The sequence below is a fragment of the Bufo bufo genome, chromosome 3 (genome assembly GCF_905171765.1).
Source record: "Bufo bufo chromosome 3, aBufBuf1.1, whole genome shotgun sequence".
NCBI classification, from domain to species: Eukaryota; Metazoa; Chordata; class Amphibia; order Anura; family Bufonidae; genus Bufo; species Bufo bufo.
The window spans coordinates 466393323-466421278 of NC_053391.1; the positions used below are offsets into that span (position 1 = coordinate 466393323).

The following is a 27956-nucleotide window of genomic DNA, read 5'->3' on the forward strand; positions in this document are numbered from 1 at the left end:
GAGTAACATTGGGGGTCTGATTACCAGTCTGATCTGAGATGTAATGAAAAATATTTTTTATTGTCCTCCTCTAAAACCTAGGTGCGTCTTATGGGCCAATGCATCTTATATGGCGAAAAATACGGTATGTGTCTCCTGACTCCCACTCAGATTTCATTGAGAGAGGGGAATACTGTAAGCAGCTGCCAGACTGAGAACAAAAGAATCAGACATGTTGAAATTCAACTGCCTGATCCTTCTCTGCCTTCAAAGGGGGAGATTTGGTAGGCCACTAGTACATACTGGGGGAGAGTAGAACTGACTTAGTTGCCCGTAGCAACCAATCAAATTCCACCTTTCATTTTTCACAGCTCCTTTAGAAAAATGAAAGGCGGAATCTGATTGGTTGCTATGGGCAACTGTCAGTTCTACTTTACACCAGTTTGATACATCTCCCCCAGTATGTTTTCATGTGGCAGCAAGATTCCCATTTAATTAATCTTTCAAGTGACCATGTGTAAAGGTGAGGTGGAGCTTTCTGGTTCCCAAAAAAGATTCTATCCGGAAACCGCATGGAAGGGAAGCTATTGTGACAATGACATGCGTGTTCCCTCCTATAGTACTTCTTTATAACGTACTCCAGCATAACGATGGCTAGGACTGGTCACATGACCATACTGGGCGTGGCTATGCGGTGCGTGTACACAGTGCCATGCCACCGTGCGCCCGCCCCGGCAGTGAGTTAGTAGTGGGCGGGGCTATGCATTGCTCCTCCCCCAGCCCCGGTGTGTGTGTGTTTGGCTGCGTGCGCTCTGCTGCTTGCTCTCAGAATGATGATGTCGGTGTGCTCGGAGCCCGGCTTCTCCAGCGAGGAGCTGCTGAACCTCCGCTTCCCCCTTCACCGGGCCTGCAGGGATGGAGACCTCGGCTGCCTTCAGTCTCTGCTTCAAGGCCCCACCGCGCAGCAGCTCGGGAAGGAAGACTCGTGCTACGGCTGGACTCCGATACATTGGGCTGCTCACTTCGGGAAGGTGACGTTTAGGAAGGGGGGGAGGGGTGGCTGTGTGTCCTGGCGTAGAGCGGGACCATCACTGAGGAGATGGAAAGTGGGAGGAGAGAGCGCCATTTTCTTCAGCTCCTTCCCGTTCTGTATGGAGGCGGGATGACAAGTGAAGGGACCAGAGACAAAGAAAAAGGGGCGGGAGTGGGCGTGGCGGCTTGCGGAGGAGGGAGGGGCTTCCAGTACTAGAGAACAAAGGTGGGAGGTATGACTGTACACACGGGCGGGAAACGCTGTAGTGTCTGCGAGTGGACGGGGGGCTCCATGTCTAGTCACGTAGGCTGGACATTAATTCTGCGAGAAAAAAGTAATCAATGTACAGTCACAGGTTGTGCTGAGGACAGTGTGCCTCACTGCTGCTCCTCCTATGCCAAGTTTATTAGAGGGTGTATGCTCCTTAAAGGGCTGTTCCCATCTGGGACACTGATGCCATGATTAGGGTAAACTCCAGGTAGCTGCTAATGTGAAGGGCTTATTTAGTGCAGAGAAAGGGAAACTATCTGTTTTTTCTCAGCTGAAAAGGGGGGATAAAGGGTAAAACTCCGACGTAATATGCAGCAGGAATAGTCCATAAGTGTCTAATCATTAGTATGTGTAGATCACACAAATAAATGACACCGGCATGAGATTCAAATGGGTTGCAACTAGTGTTGATCGAACTTGTGTTTTAAGTTCGGCGTCTAAAGTTCGGGTTATCGAATAATCCCGTTATGGATTCTAAATTCCGTTATGGTCCGTGGATTCTTCGATAACCCGAACTTTAGACACTGAACTTAAAACACAAGTTCGCTCAACACTAGTGGCAACGTTTCAACTATGGTAAATGTGCGTTTGCTAAAAAGGATTATATTTGTGCCCGTATCTGTTAGAAATCGAGTTTGGAGTGAAGGCGGTGAGAATAATGGCTATATCTTCCGAGGCAGTGGAGATAATGTTGTGATTCGGGCATTGTTTGAAATCTTGGAATGTCGGCTTTAAAACAAGACCAGGCCCATATCTCTAGCTACCAATCCCGAGATATGTAACTTGGTAAATAAATTCCACAAAATAATGTTAAAGGGGTTTTCCGAGATTTTTTTTTTTTTACTGATGACCTATCCTCTGGATAGGTCATCAGTATCTGATCGGTGGGGGTCACCCAGGACCCCTGTTGGTCAGCTGTTTGAGTAGGCACCGGCGCTCACACGCCTTCTGTCTGCTTTTCCTAGGCCAGTGACATGATCATCATTCACGTAGCTTAGGTGCAGCTCAGAGCTGCAATACCAAGCACAGCCACTATACAATGTACGGCGCTGTGATTGGTAAGCTGCGAGAAGGCGCAGGAGCTTCGCTGCTTCCTCAACACAGATGATTGGCGGGGGCCCATCATCAGATAATGATGATGATGTATTATGAGGTCATCAGTATAAAAATCCTGGAAAACCCTTTTAAAATTGCTGTTTAATTTTTCCCTCTAAAATTAAAATACCAGTAGGTTATTTAATAAACTATACCTACTCCAAAATCGTTAGTAAAACAAAAACAAATAACTGCAAAATAAAAAAAATGATGACTGCTGGAACACAGAGGGGGGAAATATTACTGGTCCTTAAAGAGGACCTTTCACCGATTATTACACTATGAACTAAGTATACAGACATGGAGAGCGGCGCCCGGGGATCTCCCTGCACTTACTATTATCCCCGGGCGCCGCTCCGTTCTCCCGGTATCTCCGTTCCCTAAGTTATGGTGGGCGGAGTCTGCCCTTGTTCTTCTGAAGCGCTGGCCAATCGCATTGCAGAGCTCACAGCCTGGGAAAAAACAACCTCCCAGGCTGTGAGCTCTGCGCTGCGATTGGCCAGCGCTAGAGCAGAACAAGGGCAGACTCCGCCTACTATAACTTAGTGACTGGAATCTCCGCCTACTATAACTTAGTGACTGGAATCTCCGCCTACTATACTTAGTGAGCGGAGATACCGGAGGGGATAGCAGGAGAACGGAGCGGCGCCCGGGGATAATAGTAAGTGCAGGGAGATCCCCGGGCGCCGCTCTCCATGTCTGTATAGTTAGTTCATAGTGTAATAATCGGTGAAAGGTCCTCTTTAAGGACCAGTAATATTTCCCCCCTCTGTGTTCCAGCAGTCATCATTTTTTTTATTTTGCAGTTATTTGTTTTTGTTTTACTAACGATTTTGGGGTAGGTATAGTTTATTAAATAAACCTAGGTTCGCGCAGGTGACAGGTTGGTTCCAGAAGAGCGCTCCCTGGGTTCATTAGCTGCCGGCAGACTCCACGTGACTTGTGCTGTCTCTTTACCTACTCATGTGAATGGGCTCCATGTAATCCCACCTTTCTCCTACAGCTAGGGGCTGATGGAGGTACAGAAGCAGTGTGTGCTGTGATGGGATCCTTCTTCCTGTAAATTTTAGCTTGGAGATCTCTGACCTAAAATTTGGAGGTACCTCTGTCGCTGCCATGATTGGTAAAAAATCTCTTTACAAATCTTCTATCAGTTATCTGAACTTTTCTGCCATGGAAACAAAGGTTAGGAAATGGGTTTCATGAAGACATGAGCTAAATCTCTGAAACCAGGCTATTCAAAGGGGTTTCCAGGTGTTATACATGATCGGTGGGGTCCTACACCTGGCACCCCCGCTGATCAGTTGTTTGAAGAGGCCAACTCTCCTCTCGGCTTAAGGGCTCATTCAGACCGCCGTGTGTATGGGTCCATATCCATTCCGCAATTTTGCAGACCCATTCGTTGCAATAGGGCGGCAAAAGTTGCAGGCGACACATAGTTCTGTTCCGCAGATAATAAATAAATAAATATAAATATATATATATATATATATATATATATAAAATTAATGAGCGTGCATGGGCATTTCTATACAGCGCTGGCTCAGTGTGTTGTGCAAAATGCGAAACGCACACGGCAGGTATCGGTGTTTTGCGGAGTGCAAAACACTTATGGTCGTCTGACTGAGCCCTAACAAGATTAGCACCGTCTGTTTAATTGCGGCTATGCCAGGCCTTTCCACTTGAATGGGACTGGGTGGCGTCTAGCCATGTGCCCAATGAACCTGGTCTCCTCATACAGCTGACTGGGGTGCCGGTAGTTGGACCCCCAACGATCTGATATTGATGTCCTATCCGGAGTCTCTTGATAGGTCATCAATATTTTAAAACAAACTCCTTTTAAAGTGGTATTCCGGTTAGATTAAGTTATCCCTACCACTGGGACCCCCACCATTCACAAAAACTGGGGCCCTGCAGCCCCCCTGAAATGAACAGAGCAGCTAGTTGGGCATGCATGAGGCCGCTCCATTCATTTCTATGGGCGTTCTGGAGATAGTGGAGCGCTGTACTTGGCTATTTCCAGAATTCCCATTGAAATGAATAGAGCGGACACTGGCATGTGCGACTAGCTGCTTCATTTATTTCAGGGGGGCTGCAGGGGCTACGCGTCCCCTGTTCTTGTGATCAGTGGTGGGACCCCCACAGATCTAATAGTTCTTCCCTTATCCTGTGGATAGAGGATAACAATCTAAGGCCTCTTGCACACGACCGTATGGCTTTTTCAGTATTTTGCGATCCGCAAAAAATACAGAACGGAACAGCTGGCCCCTGATAGAACAATACTATCCTTGTCAGTTATACTGACAATAATAGGACATGTTCTATTTTTGAACGGAACAGAAATACGGAAGGCATACGGGGTACCTTCCGTTTTTTTTTTTTTTTTTGCGGATCCATTGAAATGAATGGTTCCGTATATGGAACGCAAAAACGGAACGTAAACGGAAAAAAAAAAAAGTTTGTGTGCAAGAGGCCTAACCAGAATACCCCTTTAACTGGCAGAGGGCTGTCTCATTCATTTACCTGCCACCAGCTCAGACTTCACTTGAAATTGTAGGTTTTGAGGTGCACTTGTATTGACTCTCTCATTTCTGCCTTATCTTCACAGTTGGAGTGCCTGGTACAGTTGGTAGGAGCAGGTTGTTCTGTTAATGCCAGCACAACTCGTTTTGCTCAAACTCCAGCTCACATTGCTGCTTTTGGGGGACATCCACACTGCCTGGTATGGCTAATTCAAGCAGGTGCCCATGTAAATAAACAGGTAACCAAGAGATCAGCAATGGATGTTGGATGATTATCCAGAAATGGTTTTCTCCCAGTCTACTTATTTTTTTTATTACATGTTCAGTGACAAAAAGTGCCTAAATCTGTCGGTTATAGTCCTATGTAGCCAGCTGTAAAGGAATGTTCACACTTGCAGTCAGGTTTTTGTGAGTTTTTCATACAGTTTAAGCAAAGCAGTCATTGTTCCTTTATACTTATCTTCTTGTTTTTGGATCCACTTCTGGCTTTGGCTAAAAATAAAAAACTGCAGCTGTAATTCGAGCTCAAATCTGGCCATTTGGGAGATTTGGGAACAGTTCACACTTAAAGTGGTTCTACAGTTTGTTTTAACTGATGATCTATCATCAGTTAAACAGCGAAAAGGCAGCGGCGCGGCCTTCTCGCTGTTTACCGCCGGCCCGCTGACGTCACAACTAGTATCACTGGCCTGGGCGGGGCTAAACTGTTCACTTGAATGGAGCTTAGCCCCGCCCAGGCCAGTTGATACTAGTCGTGACGTCACTGGCCCTGCAGTAAACAGTGAGAAGGTGGCGGCGCTGCGGCCTTCTCAAACAGCTGATCGGCGGGGGTCCCGGGTGTCGGACCCCCGCCGATCAGATGCTGATGATCTATTCAGAGTATAGATCATCAGTTTAAACAAAGTGCAGAACCCCTTTAAGGAGGTTTACTAGATCTCCATTCTCTAGATACACAAGTGTGACAGTAGAGGACCTGAACCTATCAGGCATTTGTATTACGTGCCATATATGCTTGCAGGGGTTGTTAGTTATGTTATAGATCCAAAGTGGAAAAAAACCCTTCCCTAATCGACGATCACACTTGCATCTAACGGCTCTGTCAGAGAACAGCCTGCCAGAGTGCACCAGATCCGGCCTAACTGGATACTGCCGGATCCCTTTGACTTTAATGGTATCCTGCAGGAATTCGTCCGAAAACCAGCACTTTTGCCGGAAAATGAACGGTTCCCATTATAGTGAAAGGCAGTATCTGGCTAGGTCGGTTCCGGTGAACTCCGGCAGGCTGCTCTCTGCCAGAATAGCCTGCTGGATCCATTTAACGGAAGTGTGAACTTGACCCCTACTTTCTACAGCCCCTTCTGATCCACAGCTGCCACTCATTCCAGTGGGAGCAGCGCTGCAGTTACCAGCCCCATCCACTACAAAATGGATGGAGTTGGGTAGTACAGTCCCAGGAGCTACTCGGAAACAGCTAAAGGGGTTGTCAGGCCCCTGCCGATCAGATAGCGTTCTTCAAAACTTTTTTTACTTTTTTTTAACTCGAGAACCAGCTTGCAGGGCTTCATAGATTCTCCCTGCTGTTTTGGAACTAGTCAGTATAGTTTTAGAAAAACAAACAATTATTCTGATGTTTACTTTATTTATTTATTTTTTCACTTTTATTTTTTCTTGTTTTTTAGGACTATGTGGGTGAGACCCCTGTCCACAAAGCTGCAAGGGCTGGTAGTATGGACTGCCTTAAGGCCCTTGTATCCAATGGAGCCCAAATAAAGTATGTGCCTTTTTATTTTGATTTCTAATGCATTTTCATATTTTAAGGCCAATCAAGTACTACACACAGACATTCTCTATCAATAGACTCATGTGGAGCCCAAGCTTGGGCTTGTGTTATTTCTGCACATTACTGACCAAATAGTGCATGGTTCTTTATATTAACTCACACACAGTACATTTAGAAACCAGTTAAATGGGGTATCCCCATCTCAGAAAATGGGAGTATATCTCTAGGATATACCCCCATTGGCTGATAGATGCGGGTCCCACCTCTGGGACCCCCACCTGCACTGAGAACGGAGCGGAGAAGGTAGTGGCTGGAGGGCCCTGGGTTTTCCACGGTCCGGCCACCACCAATCGCTCTCTCCCCATAGAGGTGAATGGGAGCGCACCACGCTTACCGCTCGGCTCAGCTATTTTTGGTGGCCCCATAGAAATGAATAGAGGACAGCTTCACTTGTGCAGTGCGTCCTCAACAAGTTTCAGGGATCTGTTCTCAATGTAGGTGTGGGTTCTAGAGGTGGGACCCGCGCCTATCAGACAATGGGGGCTGTTTTATGTACATTGTTTTATTGTTTTTTTTTAAATTAATTTTTGTATGTACATACATTATAAGATCATAAAAGAAAATAAACATACATATATATTTTATACATATACCCCTACCGATTATCTTAACACCACCCCCCACCTCAGAGAGTAAGAAGAAGAAAAAAAAACTATTTATCTTTACTTAATCAGCAATCAGCAGGTAGATTTATCAGTAAAGGTCTCCCATTTCCTCCATAACCTGTTATGCATTTTGTTTTCCCTAATATAACCTGCTTTCTCAATGGATCTGTATAAGTTCATCATATTTATCCACTCCTTCACAGTAGGCACATCAGTTCTCATCCATCTTCTGGCCACCAATAGGCGAGCCAAAAAAAAGGATTTATACACCATAATCTCATAATCTTTAGGTAAGTTATAGGAAATTCCACCTAAAACACAAATAAGAATCGAGAAAGGTGGTTTAAAACTAAAAATATCTCCAATCATTTCAATAAGGCCGTGCCAAAATGGCTGCATCTTAGGGCAGCACCACACATATGGATAGTGTCCGCATGACTATTCTCACATCTTGGGCATGCATTTGGAGTATTGACAGACAATTTCTGAAGCCAGTTAGGAGTCGCATATAACCGATGTAAAATCATAAACTGAATAACTCTTTGAGACGGATTTCTCAAATAAGTGCTGGCTTGCCAAAACCTTGTCCATTGTTCCTCAGTAAGGGGTCCAATATCCTTTTCCAATGCAGTCTTACTCTTACACCTCACCTCCTTATTAATTATATCCCTTAATTTTTTATATAAAATTCAAACAAATCTATAATTACCTCTCCACCCAAAAATAAAATTAATCAATTCATGTGAACAGAATACCATCAACTTATTTTTAATTCCTTTAAAGATTGCAGATAGGGAAAGCTTCTTTAGATATTTTCAACTATCAGCTTCTAAATTCCCTAATAACTCTTCCATAGACTTTAATTCTCCATCCTTAATATACTGTGATATATACCACAATCCTTTTGTTGTCCAATACTTGGCATCACCAACAAAAGTAGTTTTCCCCCATTCTCCTATTATACCATAAGGGAGTCATTCATGTGGTTCCCTCCAAACCCAAGTGCATCTTAACTGTGACCCAAATCATCACCAAAGACTTTACCATTGGCAGTCTATATACTCCCTTACTATACAATTGTTCAGATTCAAGTAATGCAAACATGTTTGGCAATAAGCCCTCACTATTACGCACCAAATATTGTAAGACATCCACCTGCTCCCATTTCATTAACAATGCAATAATAAAGGTTTATATCCGGTACTTCCAAACCTCCTTGATCGTAAGCCCTTGTAAACCAACTTATTTTTTTCCAAACTCTATTACCCGCCCACAATAGATCATTAAATATTTTCTCCATTTCTCTGAAAACTGGCTTTCCTAAACAAATAGGGCAATTCCTAATGGTATTTAGTAATTGGGGCAGCAAGACAATTTTTGTCAGACCTATCCTATCTGCTTTATTTATAGGGAGTTTATTCCGTATCTTAATCCTCTCTTTCATCTTCTGAAACATCAGCGTCAGATTCAACTCTATAAATCTAGAAGGATCAATTTCTATCCCCAGATATTTAAAACTATCATGAGGGTTCAGTATCTTTAAATTGTTATCTTTTACCACAACCTTATCACTCAACGGGAGTAAAATAGATATACTCCAATGTATTACTATACCTGAGTGCTTACCAAATTCTCCTATTATAGCCATAACATAATTTAAATCCCTATTAGTATCACCAAGAAGTAAAAAAAAATCATCTGCATAAAGTGATATTTTGTCCTCTTCCTTCCCCCCCCCCCCCCCCCCCCAAACCTTAATTCCTGTTTGATGTTAATGGCTAATGGTTCAACAACTAGAGCACGAAGTAGGGGAGAGAGAGAGCAACCCTGTCTCACACCCCTTTCAGACAACTGGCCATTAAGAGCTATCCTTGCTCTCGGATCACTGTAAATAATCCTCAACCACCTTATAAATTCCAAACCTATACCAAATTGAACCAAAACCTCCACAAAAAACCCCAATCCACGCTGTCAAAGGCTTTTGTCGCATCCCATGACAGAATGGAGCTGGAACTTAAATCATTCCCAGCCCATTGAATATTGGCCAAGATTCTAAAAAGGTTCAAAGATGTAGATCTTCCAGGGATAATTCCACTTTGATCTTTGTGCACTAAATTCGTGATTACCCCCTTCAATCTCTTCGCCAAGATTCTGGCCAATATCTTACAATCATCGTTCATTAGTGATATTGTGCGATATGAACCCAGGTCTAAACTGTCCTTACCCTCCTTAGGGATTAAGATAATCGTTTCTTCCCCCATTGAGATAGGTAAGCGGCCCACTTGTTTTGAGTATGTAAAGACCTCCATTAATCTATTCGCCCAGAACTCTCTATCTCTCTTATATAATAATGCAGGTAGTCCATCTGGGCCTGTAGCTTTACCAAGTGGTGTTTCCGCTATTGCTGAAAGCACCTCGTTTAATGAAATAGGTCGATCTAAATCTGCCTGTTGATCAAGGCTAGGTTTAGAAATATCAATTCCCCCCCCCCCCCCCCAAAAAAAATAAACAGCCAACCTACTATAATCTATTTGAATCTGTATGGAGTCCAAGTTCTTAGAATATTCCCTAAACACACCCATTATCTTATCTGGTTCATTATGTATTATGCCCCCATTATCACGAATCGCCGCAAAATTTTCAGCTGTTAACATCTTTCTAACCATCCTGGACAGAAACTTACCTGGTCTGCCCCCTCCCCAATATCTTCTAGATTTAACAAATAAGTCTAAATTGTGCCTTTTCTCTAAGATAATTATTATACTCCTTTACCGCCTGCAACCAAGCTTCTCTTGTTTCCTCCGTTTTTTGAGTGATCATCTTTTTGCTCCTGATTTTTCACTGCTAATTTTAATTTATCTTCCTTTTCCTTTAAGCCTTTTTTTAACTCGATAATCTTTTTATTTAGCAACCCTCTCACAAAAGCTTTGGATGCATCCCAGACCATATTTACCTCAGCTGAATCTTTATTTATCTCTTTCAAATTGCTCCTCATGCCCCATTAAGCCAAGCCATATAGGATTAACCAAGTAGAGTTTACGAGCAGTATCCTCTCCCTCTACCCCCAAGCATACCTTTAATAAAACTGGAGAATGGTCTGAGATGCACTTTGGCTCATACGAGACTGTCACTTTACTCTGAAGAGTCACCTGATTTCCAAATACCATATCAATCCTGGAAAGAGTCATATGTTTTACTATAACATCAAAACTGTCTCGTTGGCGGATTATGAATCCTCCATATGTCCCACCAATCAAACTCTTGGATTGGCTTTTCTAAAGGTGTCGTCTCTGTTTTGTTTTTTGTTTTTGTTTTTTTACCTTATCTTTCTTTATTAATCTAATTCTTCATCCATAGTACAATTAAAATCCCCCAACAATAATAGTGGACAGTTATTTTTATCCAGTAGTAACTCATTTAGTTTTAACAACACCTCGTGCCTATAAGGTGGTGGAATATAAACACCTGCCACAACACATCTTTACATTCTCAAACTGTCCATACACAAAGACATATCGCCCCCTCTGCATCAATTTTTGGGGGAAATTATTGAGCATGGTATATCTTTATGAATGCGAATAATAACAACCCCTCTTCTATACCCACTATAAACAGAATGGAACTGATGAGCTATCCATTTCCTTTTAAATGGACCCAATCTGTCCCTTTAAACAAAATATAGCTGGGAGATATCTACCGCTAACTCTAAATACTGCAAAATTCTTCAACTTATCTCTTATCTCCCAACCCTCTTACATTCCATGACAAAGGTTTTATTGTTGTTATCCTTTATATTAAATACAAAACAATAATAAAAAGAGAAGAAAAAAAAAAAAAAGCCCATCTCTACCTTGCTCTCCCCCATCCCTCCACCCCCCTCACTTAGTGTACCAATCCCAAAATGGGAACTTAACACCCTACTGTACTAATGTGAAATCCCCCCCAATCCAAAAACACATCCCTAAACTGTTAATTATCCTCTCCTACATTCTCATTAAGATAATTCTATTATAGTCCCAAAGTTTCCATCCACTTATTCGCTTCCTGTGGGGAGGAAAAAACAAGTCTCTTCCTTATCCACTACTCCTAAGTTTAGCAGGATACAAGAGGGAGTCAGTCATTTCAGCACGGCGAAGTCTGCGTTTTACATTGATACATTTCTCTCTCTCTCTTTGAGTAGTAGATGAGTAATCCGGAAATACTGACATTCTATCCTTAAACGGAGTAATTTTAGCTATTATTGTCCTTGGATAGTTACCCGTCACATTCCTCTCTGGTATCCTATGCGTTCTCTCAACAGTAAACAAATTAGACAGGGTCCCCCATTCCCCCCCCACAACCTCAGTAATCCAATTCTAAATATACTGCGTGCAATTTACACCCTCCATCTTTTCAGGTATCCCTATCAATCTTATATTTAATCTTCTATCCCTGTCTTCCAAATCTATTAGCATCCTTCTTCACTTTCAAAATTTTAAGTGATTCCCTGAACTTGATCTTCTAATTCACCTATTCTTTGTTCTGCAAGATTTAGTCTCTCACTGATTTTTCTGCAATCACCTCTGATCAAGCTGTACTTCAGATTTCAGTTCTCCCATATGTTTCGTTACCATCTCCAACACATTATTAGATTTACTCACAGCGGACATAATGTCCGCTAATGTGGGAGGTTGTGAACGATCTGTTGGGGATAGTAACGTCACATCCAAGTCCTCTGTATCCTCAATACATTCATCCGCCATTTGTGGTTGTGTATTGGATCTAGTCTGTCCCTTATTCGCTAGAAGAGTCAGAGCTTGGAGGAATCTATCTAATTTACCATCCCGATCTACTTTTGTTCTAGACATATCCTGTTTGGGAGAGCCATAGGCACCGGATCTCCTCTGCTCTCCCCACTTCTCCCCCATTTTCTCTTTATCATCTTCCTTCTTAACCATTGTTACAATTGCACTAACTCAGACCAATCTAATAAAGATATAACAGTAGAAGTCCCTTTGAACAATGTGAGTCTTAGTCAGTAAAATTGCTAAAATTAGACCAAGCTCTAACACACAAATCTTTAACTGTTCATTATCAGTTAACACTTGAAATATTTCAGTTCACAAGTAGATGAAAATTAGTAGTTGATGCCAGATACAGACTCTTCCTCACGCAGACCCTTGACAGTTCACTAGTAATTAGCACCCGAAGTACACCAGTTCATTAATAAATCATGCAAGCAATAGTTGTTATAGTGCAAATTGCCAAATACCAGGTTTGCAGGGGTTGCTGGGTATCTGGATTAACTGGTTATTAGCTGGATTATTCCCAGTCCCAAAGGATTAATGTGAACTTGCCTCTTTGGAGGCTTTCATCCAGCCAGGATAGCAAAGTCAGACTCACACTCCAGCTAGAGGTGGGGCTCGCACCTATCAGACAATGGGGGCATATCCTAGCGATATGCCCCCATTGTCTGAGATGGGAATACCCGTTTAATGCCTTCTGTATTAGTAACATCATAGATACATTATTGTGCTGTTTTATGTACATTGTTTAACCATTTTTGTCTTGAAGGTTTTATAGATTTTCTTCTAAAGTGCTTCCTACCAACTCAAGTAGAAGTATTTACTTATACAAATCCCAACAGTGACCGGTATATATTTGCAGTCATGTGACTTTAAAGCAAAGGGTTTTCTTTTTTTACTTTTTCAACTTTATGCTGCAAACTGTTCAGGTATCAACATTATTAGTGTCTTTGCTTAACATTTATCGATTAATGGTCAAATGGTTCTATGTAGAGCAGTTGAATTTATGAATCAACAGGTTATAGCGATAAATTAATGTAAATCAGTCCTGTTTCTAAGCAAAAGAAAAAGTAACACCACAAAAGTTAACTTTTTTTGTATTTTGACACCATCGTTAAAGGAGCGCAAAATATAGAAACTACACTGTGCTTTCATCTTACACTCTCATATTGCGAAACTGAGAATTATTACAGTAATTCTCATCAACGCTTTTCCCCTTCCCAAATTCCAATGTTTGGCTGTAAGATAACTGGCTGCAGAAGGAGCCTTCCCCCACTGCTCTGTCTGCAGTAGAAGAAAAAGAAATGCTTCCTTGGCCAAGCCCCACCTGTTAACTGCCTGGCAGACAAAAATGGGAAAGGTAATTTCATGTACTCCTCTAGATTCTTAGTTCTTTTGACTGTCTTAAGTAGTCATGATTAAGAAAAGAATCCAGCACATAATATTGATGCCAGAAGGATAAATTACATGTTTGATGTACCATCCCCTTAAGGACTGGTTAAAGGGGTTGTCCCAATATTAATATCATTGATCATAAAACATAAAGAATATTTGCCATTGGCTGTTGAAAATCAATCCACTGGAACATTGACATTTACATTCATAGTATGGAACCAAATGATGTCCAATATGTATAGCAGTTTTCATGTCCACCTAATGAGACCAGTGCTTCATACCCAGTCAATCTCCCCACAGCCAGCTCTCTGCATAATGACCCTCTATTCACTGCAAAGTAGCCAATAGAAATAACTTTCTGCACCAGAAATGGCTTTCTTGCCAGGTAAGCACCAAGCTTCTGCCGTAGCATGGCGGTATAGCTGAGAAGACTCCTGCAGGGGTGCTAAGAAGGGACTGTATTGTCATCTGTCAGAAGGGGAAGGAGACAGATTTTCTTTAGCATATGCCCCCAGCAGCACTGAGGGGGACATACAGAAGCAAAAAATTCTGAAAGGATGTTTTTATACTATAACCTCTGTAAATCGCTTTAAAAGAGCTATTTGCAGCCTTTCAGTAGTTTTAATATGAAAATGATTAAATTATAACCCATTTAAAGGGGTTGTCCCCTTAAGACAAGTGTCTGATCGGTGGGGGTTAAACAGCTGGAGCCCCCAATGATCACTGAAATAGGGGCCCCTGCTCATCTTCTTTAAATGGAGTGGTGGTCAAGCATGTGTTCTGCTTGACCGCTTCACTGCTATTCCCTATTGTAGTGGGTGCAATTTCAATTTACAATTAAGTACGGTTAACTAAAGGAGTCCCCCAAAACCGCCAAACAGGAACTGAAGACAAAGCTCTTCATGGTTCTGTCGTGTATCCTATGTGTTCACTCAGGCAGTCGGCAGCTCTGAGAAGGATCCTGTGGTGCAGTCTGTAGCTCCTATTTCTGGGGCGTTGTTGGATGGATGTTACATGGTCTTTTTCAGAGCTGCTAAATGGCTGAGAAGAATTATATGACATGTTGTAAGAGCACCTGTCAGCATAACTCGGGCATACTGCCTGGTAGGGTTGATCATACTGATTAAAACAATATCTTTCTTTTGTTTCTAGCTTGTACTGCTGCACAGATGTCATTACTTTTATATTTATGAAATTAGTTGGAGCACTGCTACAGCTTTGCATCGATGCCCACTAATTACGGCCCCTCCCCCCTTCCCATTCATTTTGTCTTGCCCTGTCTTCTGGTGCCTGTCCTCTAGATCTGTAGATCTGTTGCTGCTTGCCTAGCAGAACAGATTCACAGTGCGCAGGCATCAATGACATCATTCCATCTAGAAGCATTCCTCCCCTATCTCTGAATTCGTTGACTCCTCCTCTTCCAGTAAGAATTATGTCATCGGTGCCAGTGCACTGGGAAGCTGCAGCCGATCTAGAGCGCAGGCAACAGAAGACAGTCAGGGAGTAGCTGTAGCAGTGCTCCTAGCGCTACGACCAACCCCTCGGTGCTCCAACTGATTAATTAGCATAAACATAAAAGTAATATCTCCACAGCGGTGTAAACTAGAAACAATAGATTGTTTTATTCTGCAGTATGTCTGGTTTAACAGGGATGATCCTGCTGAAAGGTGCTCTTTAAACAGGTCTGTCATAATGACAGTCTTCATTCAAGATAACGTAACTCTTATGTGTGATCAGTTCTCAATTCAAATGCTCCTAAATTATTTTGTAGGAATTCAAGTTGGCAAATTAATTTGTGAATGCAGACAAAACTACATCTCCACACCGCCAAAATAGACGACATGCAGTGCAGGTTTAGGTATCTGCAGCGGGATGTAAATGATGGTAGCACATGCAGTGGACACAGTGTAATAAAGACCCTGATTACGTTTTGCTACTGAAGTGCCTCTGAGAAACTGTGGCTTAGGCCTCATGCACACGACTGTATTTGTATTCCTATCCAATTTACCTTTTTTGCGGATCGCACACAAACCCATTCATTTCTATGGGTCCGCAAAAAGAAAACAATGGACCACACACGGATGTCATCCGTGTGTCCGTTCCACAAAAGTATAGTCAACATGTCCTATTCTAGGCTGCATAATGTGAACCATAGACCCATTGAAGTCAATTGGTCCCCAAAAAAAAAAAAATGCAACACGAACTTCATCCATGTTTTGCAGATCCATGTTTTCCGGACAGCAGAACGGGTATGGTCATGTGCATATGAGGCCTTAAGGTCAAGCAGGTATGGCGTATTTCCTCACCGCTGAGCTCTCAGCCCTTAGGCTGCTCGCTGTCATCACTCACTGGATGGAGCTTCTTCCATTTCTGTTTGAGCAGCTCCATCCTTGTAACACTGGGGATGACTTTGCCTTCCTGTTCAGTTCCTTAGAGCTGCCTTTGGTGGCAAAGCGTACATTTAACCCTGTGCTTCAATCATTGATTTCCAAAAGAAACTAATTTGTTTTGTGAACAATACTATACAATCTTATTTAATGTGTCCTGGTAACTTTATTTCCCCTTCACCCCCATTTTTTCATATCTTGCTTTGTCTATACTCCCACTCTGTCTACACTTTCTTATCTAAATTCTTTTTCAGAATGAAACCATACGGGCACAACCTAGAGAGCGCACTGCCCATGTCATCATTTTCTTTTTTTTTTCTCCGTGGTTTGTTAGCCCTCAGACGTTTTACAGAATTATACTTTGTACAGTATAAATAAATATTTTGGCCATTTAATCCCCAAAACTGTTACACTGTGAAGAGCCACGGTGTTGCGGTAAGTACATTAAAGACAACCTGCTTCAAATGTACTTGCCACACAACAGCTGCCGTTTGTGGAAAACTGCTGGGCTGTCTACCACAAAACATCCCTGTGGTGACCATGTGGAAACCCAGTCAGATGGTCTTTGCATGCCCCCAAATTATGTTTGGAATGCTGGTTACTACCTAAAGTAGTGTTAAAAATAGCAGTCCAACATCATTAACCTGAATAATAGATGGTTTTGGAAAAAGTAGTATTTCTACATGGCAAATAATTCACTTGTAAGTATAGCGGAGTAATAGAAAAAAAACAGACCCACCAATTAGGAGTGAGGAGTTACATTTGTGAAGTCATTTATTCTGTGGAATAACAGGTGCCAGTTTTGGCCATGAGGGTGGCAAATGTTGCACATGTTGGCTTTAGTGCATTTCCTTCTGAGATGCTGGGAAAATGGGTTGTTCCAGACATGGTTCTGATGAAGAACATTGGTTGATTGGAGAGGGAAAAACATATAGAGAAGTGCAGAAAGTTATGGCTGATCAGCTAAAACGATCTCAAATGCCTCAGTGGCAACCAAAATCTGTAAGAGGTGGGAGGAAGTGGGGAACTATGGCAAAGGCTCAGCCAATGATCACCTCCAGAAAGGTCAAAGGAGATCTGAAGTTACCAGTGAGTACGGCTACAATCAGAAGATGATTAAGTGAAGCCAAGATTCCTGCAACTCCTTGTAAAGTCCCTACAAAAAAGACGTGTTCTGAATAGGTTAGAATTTGCCAAGGAACACATAGGGCCAGATTTATCATTACTCGGACAGCTCACTCCACTTTCACATATGGCTAAAGTCAGTTTTAGCCAAGTCAGATTTATGATCGGCCCTTTAAGACTGTAATAAATGTGGTTTGACGGTAGCAGTTTATCCGTCAGTAAGCAGCTTTACAAAAGTCGCACGTCCTTACGAAAAAGTCGCATGTTCTATTAAAAAGTCTAATAAGATAAGCATGGTCCTCACTGGAGTGAAATTGCGCATTTTTTGCGACTTTTTAAATAGTCCCAATAGTAAATCTGTCTAGAGATTCATTTACATAAGAAAACGCCCACTTTCAGAAAACTGGCGAGCATAGTGCAGAGCAGAAAAAAGTTGCAAATTTGTGCGCATTTTTAGCGTTTGCGCATTTTTTTGTGACTTTTTCACTCCATTATTCTGACTTGAGCTAATGATAAATCTGGCCCATTGACTGGAAATGGATTGATGAAAGCAAAATTGTTTGGGTCTAGTGGCCGCAGACAATATGTCAGACAACCACCGAGCACTGAATAAACATGGTGGTGCAAAAATCCTATGTTTCTCATACCATGGTGTTGGGGCTATTTATCGCATATGAAGGATCATGGATCAGTTTGAATATATCGGCCCCATGCAGAAGAAGAAATGTTTTCAACATGGCAATGAATCTAAAGACACCAGTAAGCGAACAACATCTTGGTTACAGACAAGCAGGATTGAGGTAATGGAGTGGCAGCCCAATCCCCTGACCTCAATCACATAGAGAATTTGTGGGGTGACCTAAACTGCATTTTTTATCAGGCAAAACCCAAAAATGCAGAAGAACTGTGGAATCTAGTCCAATCATCCTGGACTGGAATGCCTGGTCAACTCCATGCAACACAAACAGTGGTTATGCCACTAAATATTAGTTCAGTAATTCAGTGTAATCTCAAAAAAAAAATCATTTTATACATTACGTTTTTGAGTTTAAGGAAAAATGAAGTGAAAGCTGTAGCAATAATATTTGCTTGAATTAAGACTTTTTTATTTTATTTTTTAATGTAACAAATTTTTCCATATTATGTGAAATGTGTCCTTTTGCAACACACACTATATGAAATTACCGAGGAGGAGCTTCATCTGTTCGCTTTTTGTAGTTGAATTATTTTTATATAATTTAATCTTTATGCAAAGATTTCACATTGGGTTTATTTTAGTTCAAAGCAGAGCATTTAGATTTGTGTTCATCACAAGCGATAAGTGAAGACCGTCCATGGGGACTGGCCAATGCCATGTTGGACTTTATCCTGTCTGATCTTTACAGCACTGTACAATGTACTTGTCCCTACAAGTACTATAATATCACAAAGTTTAACTCGACTATAAATTTGATAAGAGCATTACTAACTGCACTTGCATTAGCATTGGGGATAATTAGTTTTTTTTTTTTTCTTTATTCAGGTTTAGATTTAGAATTTTCGGGATAGTTGGTGTACGATCTTTTTTTACTTATTCCGCTCTTATACATTGTGCTCAAATCTTTTAACTTTAGAGTTTCATCATCACCACTTCAATCCCATATTTTTTTTTTTTTATCTTGCATTAGTCCCCCATTCTTTAAATTTTTATGTCTTACATTGAGTGTTTTTTCTTTCCCTTCAGAAGTCTGCATTTTTATCTTTTGTTTGGTCTTTTTTCCCCCTGTCTTTCTCTGTTATGTTCTTGGCTACATAGTATGTAGTCTAAACATTGTACAGTACTTGTTCACACAAATCATATTGCCTTTTGGGAATCAATTGCCATTTTTGCAGCATTTTGATGAAAGTCAAATTTGTTTTGTCAAACTGCAACATATCGGTCACTTCTTACAATAAATGACTTTATTATTTAACAGCAGTTACCCCTAAATTGTGATTTTTAACAATACATTTACCTATATTCCTTAACAAATGATTTTATCAGCATAGTTCATAAACCTTTTATCCTACAGCTAGGAGCCCAAATATCATATGATCAATTTTATTTTTATGGTCCATGGTCTACAAACCACAATAGTAACTTGGGCTCTGTCGCACTTTTTTGGGGTTTATGTCAATGTCATTTCAATGTTGGATACAGATATGTGATCACTTACATGATCAGTTTTCTGTTTTTCTGTAACTTGCCATTTCCCTATTTTAAATTAGACGGTTTTTGAAAAAAACAAAAAAAACTGTAAAAACTACACGTGTCAATGTTTTACAGCTACGTAATTCGAATTGACTTGATTTTTTCAAGTAATCCTAGAAAGGGGAGCATCCCAAATAGAAACTGCTGAAACTGCCACAGGTGCTTCTCCGAAAACCTTACAGTTGTGGCAATGAGTGTTCAGTATCGCTTCCTTTCTGCACACAAGGCATACTGTTGAGGTATTTGTTGCGGTGATTGGTTTTAATGCTAATTTAGGAATTCAGTTCTAGAATTTTTAGACTTGCATGCATATATTACCCTAATATACAGTGTAAGCCATATCTGTTAACTAATAATAGCTATGTGGAGGTTAGATATTTACATTTTGTTAGGGAGTAAGATGTGAGAGTTCTCTAAAATTGTCTGATGGCATTTACATAACTTCCTTTAAATTACATATGTAATAAAACTAGTGTTCTTATATATAAAAATCTAAGATTGCCATGTAGGGTTTCTTGGTTTGTCAACCAGGTAGAATGAAAAAAAATGAAAATATTCACTGGGGTTATCACTATAACAATAGTTACACAATGTTGTAATCCTACTGGTTTAAGTCATCTTTATGTCTGCCGAAAATCTTCAAATTGTCTTTTTTTTTTTTTTTTTTATATAGCCTGTATCTAATTTTTTATTTATTTATTTTTGAATTTTGTTTGATTTGGCTTTATAGTAGTACATTAATGTATGTGGCCTCATACCGGGGGTAAATGTCCATTATGAGGCTAGCAATCACAGTTAGTCTTTCCAGACACATTCTGTCTTCCCAGATGGCTCTCTGAGTCCACTTAAGTCCAAACATTCACATTTGACAATAGAACTACACCTAATCTCGCATCGAAGGCATCAGTTTGGCCCACAAACTCCTTCCTAAAACCAGGCATAATCAGAATTGTCTGTCTACACAGAACTGACAGTTCCTGAAATGCCTCAACTGCTTTCAACTTGACCATGACAAGTGTGCTGCTATGTTAGTGAAATTTGGTAGTAACCCTCAATTCCTGAAAAAGCTCTGACTTGTGTTTGTTTGTTTAAGGGTTGTGACCAGTCTTCCACTTCATTCACCTGGGGTTTAACTCGCCTCTTCCTATAACGGACCCCAGATAGAGTGCCCCCTCAAGACCCAAAGCACACTTCTTAGGGTGTGCAGTTAACCATGCTGTCCTGAGGGAATCTAGTACCTCTTGCTTTTTTGGCAAATTACTGTCTCCACCGTTGCTAAAAAGGATAATATTGTCCAGATATGCAGAAGCATATCTACGATGGGCTTTAAGGAATATGTCTATCAACCTTTGGAAAGTTGCCTATTTACCCCCATTTAACCCAAAAGGCAAAACAAAATGTTGGAATAGACCATGTAGAGTGACAAATGCAGTTTTCTCTTTAGCATTATCAGTAAGGGACACTTGCCAGTATCTTTTTGTTAGGTCAAGTGTAGAGAAATATCTAGCACAGCCAAGTCTCTCAATTAATTCATGAAATCTTGGCATTTGATATGCATCAAACTTCATTCACTTTTCGGAAATTGTTACAAAACATACCAACCGGTTTTGGAATCGGGACACTGGAACTCGACCATTCGCTCTAGTTCTTTAATGACCCCAAGGTGCAACATCTTTTTGACCTTTTCAGATATGGCATGTCTACAAGCTTCAGGTGCTCTGTATAGTTTCAAATGAACTCATACCTTGGTAATGTCTAATCACTGAGGTACCCCTAATTAACTTTTGAGAACACAATCTACCATAAGACTTTTGTTTTCTGCTTTTGAGCTGGATAGGAACTCTGATATACAGTAAACACTTCTGGGATAACACCACAAGGGATGCTCAGTCTCTATTCTCCCATTGTTTGGGTAGTTACATGGTGTAACTTTTTTTTCTTATGTACTTTAGAATTTACTTCTACCACTTTCTTAATTTCATATAGCCCTTGCTACTTAGCCAGGAATTTACTCTCTACGGTGGGTAGGAGTACAAATGCTTGATTACTGAGTTTAAAGGTTCTGACTTAAGCCGACCATGTAGACATGGCTTTGAGACTCTTGAGCCTGCTCTAAATGCTCCTGGACTACCAGCATGAAAGCAGCAATTCTGTCTTTAAAGAGAGTAATTATGCTGTGTAATACTTTTTATAGGTTGTGTGCTTCTTTTCCCAAGTTTCCTTAGCAATGTGTAGGAGATTATGTGGGTGCCTGCCATACACAAGCTGAAATTTGGAAAACCTGGTGGAGATTGTGGTACTTTATTAAACAAGGCAAAAGACAATCCTAGTGCTTCTCATCCTCACTAACCTCCTTTTTGTAACATGCCCTTCCGAGTCTAATCTTTCAACCAGGCTATCAGTTTGAGGGTTTTGCACATATGTCTGCAGATGTTTAATTTTCAAGAATCTACATATTTCTTTAATGACTTTGAAAGGACTTCCGTGATCCACTTATGGATAACGTGTGGCATAGTCACAAGCAGGATATACTGATGTACAAATAGTGCCTCTCTAATGGGCAGTGGTACCAAATGACTTCTGAAATGTGACACAAGCAGTTAGATGAACAGTAGTACTTCTCTACCAACCCCTGGACATAAAAAAAAACGGGTATGAGCTATTGCATCTTTTTACAGCCATTGTATCCCCCCAGCATGTGCTTATAGGCCAAATCTAAGACCACTCTGCGATACATTTGGAGCACTTTTCTCAACAATTTCCCCTCAGGTTTTGCCTACACGATACAATAGATCCTGGTTAAATTCCATGAAGGGGGAACGCTTGGTCAGTGCCTGAATATTGTACACCATTTATCACATTCACATTATTTTTATCTTTCAACAATGTGGGATCTCTCAGCTGAGCTGTTTCATGTGATACCTCTAATTCAGGCATATCAGGAACTTGCTCCTTCTCTTCAGTATCGCCAGCTAGTACTGCAAGGGTCACCCCTACTTCTGGCACCTCAGACTGGGTCAAATGGTTCAGGGCTAATCTCGGGGCACACATTATCATCGACCATTTTCAGTACCAGTTATTCCTTACCTGCAGAGAGTCCCAGAATAAAAAGTCTCTTCCCAGTATCACAATGTGCATTGGTGACTTGGGGTGCGTTCACACTGTCAATGATTTTGGTCAGTGATTTCTATTAGTGATTGGGAGCCAAAACCAGGAGTGACGCCTGCACAGAGATGAGGTATAATGGAGAGATTTTGACCCGCACCTGGTTTTGGCTCACAATCACTAATGGAAATCTCTGATCAAACACTAACAGTGTTAATGCATCCTTAATCAAACCAACTTAATGAAACACTACCCACAGTGCGTCTCTATTGAGAATGTATCCTCTGTCGCCATGTATGCACAGTACCCCAACAGTATGTCCACTTTGTGTCCCAAGGTCTACTAGAGAGCCATGTGCCAAGGTTACTAAGCTCCCAGAGTCTAACATGGTGTGGACTGCACAGCCTCCTATCGACACAGTACACATTTGAGCCTCTGACTGTCTGCAGAATAAACTGGTCGTGCAAACGGAGGCTCATCTGGAGTTGTTGCGTTCCATTGGTTCAGTCATAAGGAAGACAGTTGACAGCCATTTGGCCAAGTTAATGGCATCGCCAACATCGTATGCAGCTTCAGTCTCCATTTCAAGACCCTAGTCTGGACTAAGGTATGGGTGCTTGCTCCCTCTTCCAGCCTCCCCCTCCTTGAGGCATCTGTGGCATCTCTAACAGTTGGTACAGTCTTACCAGTTAACCTGAATGATTTTCTGTCCCTGGGGCTGGCACATCTAGAAGACACCTGGAGTATCTCCCCTGTTGCCCTGTATCTTTTCAGGAAGTTCACAAATTGGTTAATGTTTGCAAGTTCAACTTGTCTGACACAGTGTTGAATTCTAGGCGGCAGAGATCTAAAGAATGTGAACACTATCTACAATTTGATGGGGTTGTTCCCTCTGATTGTAACCGCTTCTTTACAAGATGAATAAGCTTATGCATCTGTGACTGCGATGGCAGGCTCTGAGTAGGACCATCTGTGCACCAGACCAGCAAGCATATTCTTGAGTAATCTTGTGTCGTGTTCACCCAAATCGTAGTATACCTTTTGTGGTTCCCCACTCAAAAAAAAATAATAATGTGTCACTATGTCTGCCCACTGGTTGGCTGGTAACTTCTTGCGTTTTGCTAATCTCTTGAAGACCACAAGATATGCTAGCACATCATTGGTGGGCATCCTCTTTTGAAGTGAGGCTTGTATTGTGTTCCATGTAGTTGGTAGCTCTCCTTTGATCACTTGTATTCCAGAGCTCCCTCTAGTGCCTTGCTGAGCATATGATGCCTTGTCTAGAGCAGACATTTTCTTTTCAACTAGGCAATTTATCTCATCTTGCTTGTCCTGTGGATTTTACTGCAGGGCATTAGCCTGCACCAGATGTTTGATAAGTTCCTCCATTTCAGTGGCCTCTTTAGTCAGCTATTGTGCTGCTTTAACCTAGGACATGAACACGCCCAGGCCTTTTAAGTGCATGTATGTCTCATTAACACTGTTTTTGTTTTTGTTTTTCTCCCCTGCAGCCAAGATACCATGTGTAGGAATTTAGCTTAATTTATCTGTAGTGGTAGGCAAAATGGAATCAAATGCAGTGACACAAAAAGTCAATTTCAAACAGGGTTTTGCTGGTTCTTCATTTTGTTGCACAAAATAAATGTATAGCCTTTATATTCAGGCCCAAAACCACCACTGCTCAGCTGAGCACTAACAAAATATTCAAGTTTTTCTGACTATATAAGAAGCTTACTTCCCACGACTCTAACAAAATTACATTAACATGTGCAGTGATCCCCTGAGGAGCCGGCACACAGGATGCGAGTGGTAGTGGCCCTGATGAAATGTAGGCCGTAATTCACTGGGGTTTGATGCAGTGAAAAAGGTGATGATGAAAGGAATCGGGCAGAGATGGTTGAACAAATGTCTTCCTTTACTGAGTGGAAAACGGATAGCAGCACATTCATCAGCAGTGTGCACCACGTACAAGTTCTCTTTCCTGATTGGGTATGGTGGCTGGCAATGTGGCAGAGATGACACTTGGAAATTTGCTAGCTGATGCTTTCTTTATCTGGATTCCCTTCCCTTTGGCTTTACTCTGGCACCTGTAGCTGTCCACTGTATGATGCAGGCTTTCAACTGTGCCTGTCCTGAACTGCCGATGGTGTCTGAACATGTTATCCACCACTTTGCAGCATAGTCTTGATGGGTTGACTGCGTGATAAGTCTGCTGACTCAAATATGCTGTAGTTTACAAATCTTCTGTGGCCTAGGAGAATACACTGTCCATGGGGCAATTACGACCTAGGCGAGCCGCATCCGTGGTCCACATGGCCTAGAGGAGTGGAAGATGGATTGCATGCTCCCTAACTTTTATATATTCTGAGCTTCAACTGACCCCAACTACCTCTGCCCTAGCCTTGGCAGGAAATAAGACTAGGCCCCTCCTACCAAGAGGGGAGGAATGGAATGGTGAGTTCCATTCCTGATGCCAAACACTGCCAACCGTACCCCCATCTGCTGGTAAACAAAGTGTAATGCATGAAATGTGACATGAATATTACAAAATATGACATTACAAACCAGTTGTAGTATCCCCAGGTCTGGGGTATTACACAGGTTACCTCACACCAGAGGTAGATGTCCACTTTGAGAATAGCAACCTCAGTAACGGTCTCCTCGGACAGGTTCTGTCTGCTCAGATCCTTTCACTCCATAGTGCACATTTAGCCCAGGAATGAGCTGGATTTGAGTTTACAAAGCAAACTTGTGCTGCCCAGGATAGGGATGACAGGCCACACTACCAGCCTGCCCATCATTCCATTAAAATCCAGGCCCCAAAACAAGACCTACCAAAGCCCTTAGCAAACTACTATTAGCTTTGCTCGATGTCTTATTTCTCATCCAGCTGTCCCTAGAAGAGATATATATTTTCTGGAGCCTAGTACACACATGAGAGAAATCTTAAGGAAATATAACGATCCATGTTCACTTTTCCTGTCATTGTCATTTTTTTTTTTCCTGTTAATTTTTCCTTTTTTGCTAAATTTCCTTGTTTTAATCACAAAACGGCCAGTGCGCAATGTCCTTGCCACTTTTTGGCACTGTTTATTGTAAACTGTAGAACCATATGGGAAAGACCTGTGATATTTATTACTCGCAAAGGTTTGTTGTCATTTGATTTTCAGGGATTTTCTGGGACATATTTTGGCAGTATATCACAGTATTGCTCTGAGGGATGTTCTAGACTTTCAGAATATAATGATGCACATGTCCAGTGTCGCGTCTGTATATGTGTCGCACTTTCAGTTCGACTTACAACTCGTCTCTTTTAGAAGGACACAAACATTTAATTGCCTGCTCTACTCAATGACTGACAGTCATATAAATGTGTATACAGAGATTACTGATTAGAACCGCACACTGGACTCCTTAACTCAGAATGAGCAGAAATTAATTGAAGTACTTTTTATACAGAACCTTTTCCCACAAAAACTGGTTTTCTCTTTCAGGTGCGGTCCATTGTAAAAACTTTACAGCACACCGACCACACAAATCAGTGGGGCTATTAACAGGTTTCATGCATTTATTTGCCCCGATCTGAGAAACTCAGTGCATGTCCTATTTTGGACATTTTTGTGGATCAAACTAAGGCCTTGTCCGCATTTCCGTGTCAGTGAAACATCTGTGGAAGAAAATCATCCTATATCCCAATTCTTATGCTAACTCATTGCTAGTAGCAGGATTATCAGACAGTTCAAATATACAGTCACAAATCTTCTAACAGTATAAAGCCCTAGGCCAGTGATGGCTAACCTCTGGCACTCCAGCTGTGGTGAAACTACGACTCCCAGCATGCTCCATTCATTTCTATGGAGTTCTGAGAACCGTCAATAGAAGTGTGCATCTTGAGAGTAGTTTTACCACAGCTGCAGTGCCAGAGGGTAGCCATCACAGCCCTAGGCCAGGGATGGGCAAACTGTGGCTCTCCAGTTGTTGTAAAACTACAAATCTAATCATGCTCCACTGTAGGCTGATAGCTGAGGGCAGACTGGGCATGATGGGATTTGTAGTTTTACAACAGCTGGAGAGCTGCAGTTTGCCTATCCCTGCCCTAGGCTATAGGCAATTTTACTTTTGCCAGAAGTGTGTACATGTGTCTGCATTTATTCCTTGCTGGAAAATGGTTTCCTCAGGGATAGTATTTTTGAACCATACATAAAGATAATTCTCAGCCCCCACCCAAAAAAAAAAAAAACAGATGACAAACGCCCAATTCAATAGGGATTTAAACTTCTTCATTCTGAGGGTCCATTCACACGTCCGTGTGTGTTTTGCGGATCCGCAAAACACTGACACCGGCAATGTGCGATCCGCATTTTGCGGACCGCACATCGCCGGCACTAATAGAATATGCCTATTCTTGTCCGCAATTGCGAACAAGAATAAGGCATGTTCTATTTTTTTTCGGGAACGGAAGTGCGGGTCAGCATTTCTGGATCCAGGCCGCACATCGGAACGGAATTGCGGACGTGTGAATGGAGCCTAAATCCTCGTTCTCATAGTTTGTGGGATATGTTGGGTGGCTTTTCCAAGCCTTTAAAGGGGTTATCCAAACCCCCCACCAAACACACACACACACCACCTTGGCCCTTCATACAGAGAATACTTACCTGGCCACCTACACCTTTGCGCTTCAAAATTCCTCCATGGCTGTCACTGCATCTCCCTTTCAGATCACAACATCTAAAGGGGGGGGATGGGTTGCTGCCAATAGCAGGCCACGCCGCTGACCTGCTACCCATACACTCCCCCCCCCCCCCCACCACCACCACCAATGCCGTATGTTGTGATCTGCACGGCGGGGAGATGCCGTGGAGGAATCTGGAAGGACACAGGTGTATTCCTCATGAAAGGACAATCGGAGAGCATCTATTCATATGTTGTACATCTGTTATTCCTACTAGAAGTTCATGAAGAACTCTACAACTGGAGGTGTGTACCCGTCTGACACTGTCCAATAAGTGCTGGCAGTGGGGGAAAAGGTAACACCCATTGTCAGTTTATTTATGAATTTATAGTTGGCAAAACAGAGAAACCGTACAACATATATAATAAGAAAGAGGCTTCACAGTGATTTCATAGGGAATGCAAGTAGTTACTAAAATACGTCATGAGACACTCCTCTTTAACCATTTCAAAATAATAGCAGTCAGACATCACTAACCTGATCAATCACTGTTTTTGGTAGAAATGATATTTCTACATGGCAAATAATTTACTAGCAGGTGTAGTAGAGTAATAGAAACCCAACAGTGATGCCATGCATGCTGCTGATTCTGTGTAATTGAATCACAAATTGAAAGGGGCATTTTCAAAATAATAGCAGTGTGGAGGTTAATGAGTGAGGTCGTTCATTCTTTGAAAAACAGGTGGCAATGATTGCCCTTATTTAAGGAAGGAAGGCATCAAATGTTGTACATGCTGGTTACAGTGCATTTCTCTCTGAAATTCTGAGGAAAATGGGTCGTTCCAGACATTGTTCAGAAGAACAGGGTACCTTGATTAAAAAGTTGACTGGTGAGGGGAAAACATACAAAGAAG

General features: G+C 41.7%; 1 protein-coding gene across 1 annotated transcript in view; it reads left to right on the forward strand.

Moving 5' to 3' along the window:
* Positions 1–743: 743 nt before the first annotated feature.
* ANKRD10 (ankyrin repeat domain 10) overlaps positions 744–27956 on the forward strand; it is a 46889-nt gene continuing 19676 nt past the window's right edge. Inside the window, exons 1-3 of the mRNA XM_040425216.1 lie at positions 744–1010; positions 4986–5138; positions 6579–6670. Of these exons, the coding sequence (XP_040281150.1) occupies positions 810–1010; positions 4986–5138; positions 6579–6670 (446 nt within the window). The 5' untranslated portion in view covers positions 744–809. The remainder of the gene's footprint in view (positions 1011–4985; positions 5139–6578; positions 6671–27956) is intronic.